Raw genomic sequence first — 8133 nt, forward strand, 5'->3', positions numbered from 1 at the left:
CGTCTAGCTTTCACCGCCTTGACTTACAATAAATATCAGAAGCTAAGCCCTCACTTTCAAAGCTACATGTGCATGTAGAATGTATACAGAGTACGGATGATGTAAGCAACACACAACGTACAAAAATAAATTCCTTCTTCTTTGGATTTTCTGCCCATGACCATTGTTTTGGTTGTGGCTCTGATCCAGGGAGTATACTTGTGCAACTCAATAGCTATGCCCCTCAGCAACAAATAATAGCTATGCTCCTCAGTAACTAATAATAACCATGCCCCTCAGCAACAAAATAATGTAGAACGCTACATGCACATGTATACAGGATAATGATGACAGGACGAGTAAGGTAACTACACCTCGACGAAGCTAGTTCCTGATCACCCAACTCTGGAGGCTCAAGGGTATGTAAAGAACATAGAGAGGGGTAGCCAACCGAAGATGAACCGTCGAGAACCTAGCTAAGAGGACATAGCTCGTATACATCTTCGTGTCCTTCCCTTTCTCTCATTGGAACTTTCCGCACCTGAGCCTTCCAACTTGGAAGGTTGTTAGTTTCCACTTCGAGCATGTGTTTGAGCTAGGCCTGGGTGGTGTGAGGTTGTTAGCTTGCGCTTGTTGCATGTGTTTGAGCTAGGCCTGGGCGGTGTAAGGTTGTTAGCTTGCGCTTGTTGCATGTGTTTGAGCTAGGCCTGGGCGGTGTGAGGTTGTTAGCTTGCGCTTCGTGCATGTGTTTGAGCTAGGCCTGGGTGGTGTGAGGTTGTAAACTTGCGCTTCGTGCATGTGTTTGAGCTAGGCCTGGGTGGTGTGAGGTTGTAAACTTGCGCTTCGTGCATGTGTTTGAGCTAGGCCTGGGTGGTGTGAGGTTGTAAACTTGCGCTTCGTGCATGTGTTTGAGCTAGGCCTGGGTGGTGTGAGGTTGTAAACTTGCGCTTCGTGCATGTGTTTGAGCTAGGCCTGGGTGGTGTGAGGTTGTAAACTTGCGCTTCGTGCATGTGTTTGAGCTAGGCCTGGGTGGTGTGAGGTTGTAAACTTGCGCTTCGTGCATGTGTTTGAGCTAGGCCTGGGTGGTGTGAGGTTGTAAACTTGCGCTTCGTGCATGTGTTTGAGCTAGGCCTGGGTGGTGTGAGGTTGTAAACTTGCGCTTCGTGCATGTGTTTGAGCTAGGCCTGGGTGGTGTGAGGTTGTAAACTTGCGCTTCGTGCATGTGTTTGAGCTAGGCCTGGGCGGTGTGAGGTTGTAAACTTGCGCTTCGTGCATGTGTTTGAGCTAGGCCTGGGTGGTGTGAGGTTGTAAACTTGCGCTTCGTGCATGTGTTTGAGCTAGGCCTGGGCGGTGTGAGGTTGTAAACTTGCGCTTCGTGCATGTGTTTGAGCTAGGCCTGGGCGGATAATATTATCACTACATGTACATGTAGCGCTGAAGTATGTGATTTGGAAGGAGCGTAATGCAATCATTATAACCTTACATTTTGCAAAAAAATTGCATTAAACTCAAACATGGAAGTGTTCGCCGTCTAATACTCATTTTCCGAGCGAAACAACACTGTCAACAGAGTCCTCTCCGGCACTACCAATAGTAGATCTACTGTATATCATTGGTATATCACTGATCGCTGTATATTGATCAGAACGCACTCGGGTGCACTGCCGCTATGACTGCAAGACGCTGACCTTCGCGGCCATCGCCAGTTTTTCTCTTTTTGAAATCTGATTCATCCTTGCGAGTCTGACTGTAGTATAACGGTGTCCACAGCAAGGCAGAGTTATGAGTGTACAGTAAAACCTGGTTTAAGCGACCACCCCACTCTACAAACAAAAGCGGTCGTTAAAGCCAGGTGGTCTTCAGACCCAGGTCCCACAGTTTCTGTGTATAACTGTAAAACCTGGTTTAAGCAACCATCCCACTATGCAAGGAAAAGCGGTCGTTAAAGCCAGGTGGTCTTTAGACCCAGTTCCAACAGTTTCTGTGAACTGTCCGTACATGGAAAAACGGTCGTTAAGAGCAGGTGGTCGCCAAAACGAGAGGTCGCTTACACCAGGTTTTACTGTATAATTATTATGATTGTTTGCTACCCCCTTGAAATGACAACTATCCATGATGGTCCCAAGGAGACGATGCTTCCAGTCATTCTGATTCTGAAAGTGAATCAGGTATCGAGGACATAGCCAGTTCGTTCCCCAGGGCACAACAAGCTGCAATAGCCAGACAACGATCAGCAACTAACGTGTTACTTGAAACCTTTCGCCGAGTAGCAAGAGGACTACGGTCACAGGCGGTGAATCCAACCAACCCAAACGAGTACCAGTGTCAACCCGTACCCGGCTGAAGGAATTTCAGAACAAGTGCCTCCTTTTTTTGGCCAGTCGGCTACTATCATTTCGTGTTGGGGGTTAGACAAGGGGACGTAGCCATGTAGGCGCCCCGAGCTCGCCTTTCCGCACCGGGAGTTACAGCTCGCTCGACGCGACTATACTGAGTGAAGAGAACCCACACGTTGATCTGGTCAGCTGCGTCCTAGGGAGTTTGCAGTCAGACGTGCTTTACATTGCTGGGAAATCTGTACTGCAATGCGTATCAGTATGATTTTGCAGACCAAGAAGAGCATAATCCAATCGCTGGTCGAAACCGAGCGTCACGCTCTAAAAAGGAAAAAGGATTTGGTCACCAGCTGGGAGAAATATGGATCGTGCTGCAGAGCTTGAGGGCCCATGTGTGTCTTCTGCTGTCCCTGATGATGACATCAAGCGTCGAGCTGATGTACACTGGGATGTTGTTGTTGTTGTTGTTGAATTTTATTTAAAGTCGCAACACAAACAGGCGATGGCGCCTTCTTTTATACATGTGAGCGACATGAAAAATTTTAATAATAATACTATTAATAGTAATGGGGAGGGAGGAGAAAAAATCACGACTGACAGAAGTCACCGAAGGTAACTGAATATGTTAAAGATAGATCTGCAGGAAAAAGGATGTCGTAGATGCTTTCCGCAGGGCTGGCATTGTGGAGCAAGAGCAGCATAACAAATAGCGGCCTTCTCGCATTTCCTATGCCATGTACGAAGAACAACACAACAAGGCTGCAAGGCTATACAAACCAAGCTGTTTTCCATGCCTGCTATTATGTAGATATTCTGGTTAGTTGATGGCATTAAGGAGCAACAGCAGCCTTATAAGTAGCATAACGTGTATGTATTTCAAAAGAAGTTGGTGCGATGATCGATTCAGTTCGTGAAACTCAGCTTTACGAAATACAACTGCTCGTTCTTCTGTCTGTGTAAGTAGCATTATGACACAGTTTTGCTGGCATAGCTATAAAGTAATGTCTTGTTAGTCTGTTGTTTTGTCATTTCGTCCTTCTTTCTTGTTTTACGAATTGGGTGCGTGGTTTCAAGTAAAAATGTTTTTAGAAAACGACACCCTTATGAACGATAAACAACAAAGCTGTGACTGTTCAGAACTATGTAATAAATATTATGAATAAACGGTGCTGCAATTAATCAGACAAGCTGAATCGACATTTGTGTATGCTTTGTCCTATTGATTGCGGTTATCAAAATTAATTATTGTCTCCTCGCCGTTTGTTTAAGCGATGCTGCGACAATGGTTTCAGTAGTTCAATGAATAATATTAGCGAGGCGGACATTGTTAAAGAAAAGAAGGAAAAAACTAAAGAACTACAGGCAACGCTAAAATTTCCACTACCACCTCCGATACTACAATAGCTACAATAGCTACAATAGCTACAATAGCTGTACTAAACAATCAGCTCGTTCGATAATATTGCCCCACACAGACCGACGGTACTGACCGTCTACAACTAACTGGCTATCAGCTCCAGCACCTATTGGATGTGCACTCCAACAAATTGCAGCACGGACCATTGTAAAGGATGCATATTGATTAAAAGCACCTAAACAATGCGAGGAATATATCACAAAGTATTCTTGCAAGATACTATGTATGTGAAAGGTGGCAATCAATAATTTTATTATTTGAAAGGTTTGCAGGCAACCTGCCTACACTCAAGAGAGCACATTTCACACAAATCCATTAGATGTATCGTTTCAACGTTTCAGTCTTCATGACCATCATCAAGAATGAAGTGGACATAGAAAAAACAGCAGGATAACAGAAGGAAGCAAAGCGGAGTACCTAGTGGCAGCGCGCGTAGAGAAGTGCAAAGCACATCGTGGCGAGTGCATTGCTATAATGTACATGACAACACAAGCACAAACGGCGAGGAAAGTAGATACATTGCGCTACAGCAGTGAAACAAGCACAGTTCCAAGCTCACACCTCCAGTGAGGTGTGGAGAACCCCGCGCCACTCGCAGTAAATAACAATTGTATTCAATGCCGGCAGAACGCACAGGTCAGTACCACAACATCCCATGCACGATGCTGTAGGTGGCTGAGTAAGAAAGATTATGTAGACCATGGTAGAATGTGGAAGAGCATACTCCATAAAAAGTGGTAGCCAAGGTACGTGAAGGCATGCATTGCCCACACGCATGTGCCGCGAGTGTATCACCCAGAACGCATGCTAAAAGCTAATATGGCCGCACAGGTGGTGTTATAGCAGGTCCCAGCCACTGTTGTTGTTGATTTTCGGGGATCGCTCCCTGATGTTAATGGCCTCTCGGATCCTCCTCCTGGGGCGGTTACGCTCAGAACCAAGAACCCGGATACCCGAGAAGGCCGTTGCTCAAAATGGTAATGGTTCAGATGCATGCTTGGCTGCAAAATGCTCACCCAGCGCGGTGCCGCTCACTGTGTTGCGTTCGTCGTCGTTGTGCTCTCCAAAATTTTGAATTTTTGATTGTTCCTTTTATTGTTCTTCACATTACATTTCCATCATAGTTTTTTCTTTGTCCATCACTACTCTTGGTATGCCAGAACCGAGCAGACCCCACTATCCCAAGTCTGCAGGCAACGGAGACTGCTGTGGTTCGGCCATGTAGTGAGGGAAGGCGAAGAATCGTCCTCTTCCCAAGCCCTCCTAATGTCAATCAACACAACAGACATACGACGACCCCGAGGACGACCACGTCTGAGATGGATCGACGTTGTCAAGAAAGACTTACAATGCATTAATCTGTCGCTTCAGGATGCTGTGCAATCTGCTTCTGATAGAGCTGCTTGGCTTGAAATTGTTAACAGATCAGGTGCGTTGACCTTATGTAATGAGTGATATGCAAACTGTCATTATTATTATTATTATCACTACTTTCTCCAGAATTTGTTCGTGAAAACTCAATAAAGCCATCGTGAAAAGACGCTTTAGTTGGGGCTGTTTATTGGAATCTTGAAACTGTTGTCACATCGCCGCCTTTTCAAAAATACATACATAGTTCTTGCTGAGATCAGTTGTCTGAAGATTGCCATCTGGCATGAAACTTTTAGTTACAACAATCCAGACGCGTGGTACTCTGTGACTCGTGTAGTTCTTGTTGACATACTAAGAATAGACTGAATATACATCAAATTGTTCCTAATCGAATTTCATGAGACACTCTCCAGGGAAAGCCGTCTCAATACAAAAGGACATGCGGGGAAACAAACATATAGTGCACGTCAAGAGGATACTGCTAAACGTGTTTTGCAATATATGTATGAAGCTATTTTGTATATAGTATGTTCCCATTCCGTTTTTGCTTTGGTGTAGCCCTGAGGTTGATTGCTTATTTATCTCTACCCTTCCTCTCTCCATACTTCTGTCCCCCCCTCTCTCTCATTCCTTCTGTCGTCCACATGTATCAAAGGAGGCGAAATCGCCTGTTTGTGGTGCGACGTTAAATAAACTTCTACAACAACAACAACAACAACTGCGAAGTATAAACGGTGATGTCGGAAAAAGGAGAGAAACAAAATGCGCTCCCCCTCTTGTGTAACCTAGGTAACAGCAAAGCATATGGAAGACTCTAGGTGTTCAAGCCCTCTCGCTCCTTTGCTTTTCAACTTCAGTCCAGATGACGTGTTTTGTCTGCATAGGTCTCGTAGTATAGGGGGCACCGCTACACAGAGCATATACACGAGACTTAACGTAAAGAACGCGTCCTGGGAACACGGTGTGGTATGGTAGAACAGAGTGTACAGTGGTACGTACAAGTAGCAATACACACCGGCTGAAAATACAGGACAGTGGACGTGCTCAGAAAGCGCTTAAATTCTAAAGCTTGCGCTAGCTCCACTCCCGTGGTTCTGATCGGAATGATTTTAAGTCTTTCACTGCGTTCATGTGGCAGGTTTAATTTCTATTCAGTTTTATTTTCCAGAAGCCGACATGGCGGATTCCTCTTCTTCGCCATCGGAGAGTCTCCGTGTTCCAGCTGAAACTGCAACGCCTTTTGCGACGGCAGCAGCGCCGGTAGTTGCGGAAGCAGCATCGCGCGTCCACTTCAGAACACTAACAGTGGCAGCATCTATGCGCTCAAGATGTTCAAGCATGAGGAAGGCGCTGGAAAGCGATTTGGCAGACGATGAGCGCTCTTCGTCAACAGGGGAGGAGCACTCTGTTAGAATGAAAGTAGCGGCGACACCAAGTAAGCCGCCGTCTCGCCCGAAAGTTCCCGCTTGGAAGGGTCGGTTCACGGGCCCTGATGCCTCCAAGCTTGCATCCACAATCGGGAGGCTACAGGACAGCGTTCAGGTGACCACGCTCAGCGATATCCCGGACGTCGGCATCACCATCTTCGAGAGTGACCGCACCAAGGTCTGTCCACTTCAGAGCACTACCAGTGGCAGCATCCATGCGCTCAAGATGTTCAAGTATGAGGAAGGCGCTGTGAGGAGGAGAATTCGATGGCAGCAGCTCATGGGTGAGCTCACCACGCATATGTTCCTGGCCAAAGACGCGTGCCCGTTCATCGCCAGCACTCTACAGGTCATGTACGATATTCCCAGTGCCGGGGTAATGTGCACCGAGATAGAGTACTTCGACCGTGGAGACCTCGGAAAAGCCATGACCGAGATTGGATACGAAGATCGCCTCGTGCTGTGTCAAGATGTGGCGAAAGGACTCGACTACATTCACAGACGCGGTATTGTCCATTCCGATATCAAGCTGGGCAATGTTGGAGTGAAACGAGTAGAGGACGGAGGCGATGGACGCACCCTGCGCGCCAAACTCATCGACTTTGGTTCGGCAAAGGCCACCGGAAAACTTGTACTAGCAGGACATGGGTTTGGCAATACTTGGAAGTACACCGGCCCAGAGATCGTAAACGCTGCATCAAGAGCACGCGTACCCCTCGTGCCTTCGTTCGACATGTGGGCCTTCGGCATCACGGTCCTGCACGTTCTCACGCGATGCGACAAGCCGCCATGGCCCAAAGCCTCCAACAGCGATCCCAATTACGCGTTTTTCGCCAAAAGTGAAAGTAAGCTTAGCAGCTATGGTACACAGCTGAGATTCCTGGGGGAGGAATACAACGACCTCTGTCCCTTCGGTAACGTCCTGGTCAGCCACCTTCTTCGCATTAACCCTGTTGAGCGAATCAGCCCGTGGCAAGTAGTTCTGAAGATTAATGAGGAGCTGGAGTCATGAGCTAAAAACCAACTTTTCTGCTTACAGAACAGTCAACCGCTAATTATTTTTCAATAAATTGTCTAGGAAATGAAGCATTGTGTGCCGGAATACCGTCTCTCTGTGGACAAAAGATTTAATACACGGTGAAAACTAAAAAGCCTCTTATGCGGGAAAAATAACACGATGAATGCTCGAGCTAACGTTTCGGACACAGCTGCCGTGATATAGCAACAAGGAGGACTAATTTCGCTGAAATCATTTCCTATTTGTCGTCATGCATGAGTAAAATGTGAAACGATGGTTGTACGCCACACAAGGAGAAACACGTGAAGGATTTCTTCAGAATTGTGTTCTTGTTTTATGGTTATCAATGAATCTACCTAACAATGGATCGGGGACTAGACTGCTTGAAGCTACTCATATATGGACAAAAATGACATAAAAGTGAAAAAGGCGAAGCAAAGGGTGATAATATTATACCACACAAAGCTTTGAACTACATACACATGTATATAGTGGGAATGTTTCACCAGCCGGCAGCATGAATTTGGGAATCACATCTCAGCATCAGCAAAAAGCCAAGACCAGAGGGGACGAATGTATGTGCGG

At 46.4% G+C, this 8133-nt stretch overlaps 1 protein-coding gene across 1 annotated transcript; it reads left to right on the forward strand.

The window, feature by feature from the left end:
- Nucleotides 1-6279: 6279 nt before the first annotated feature.
- LOC135825128 (ribosomal protein S6 kinase alpha-6-like) lies at nt 6280-7542 on the forward strand. Its single transcript, XM_065337862.1, has one exon. It carries the CDS (start codon nt 6280-6282, stop codon nt 7540-7542), a length of 1263 nt encoding a protein of 420 aa, XP_065193934.1.
- The last annotated feature ends 591 nt before the right edge of the window (nt 7543-8133 follow it).

The sequence above is a fragment of the Sycon ciliatum genome, chromosome 9 (genome assembly GCF_964019385.1).
Source record: "Sycon ciliatum chromosome 9, ocSycCili1.1, whole genome shotgun sequence".
NCBI lineage: Eukaryota > Metazoa > Porifera > Calcarea > Leucosolenida > Sycettidae > Sycon > Sycon ciliatum.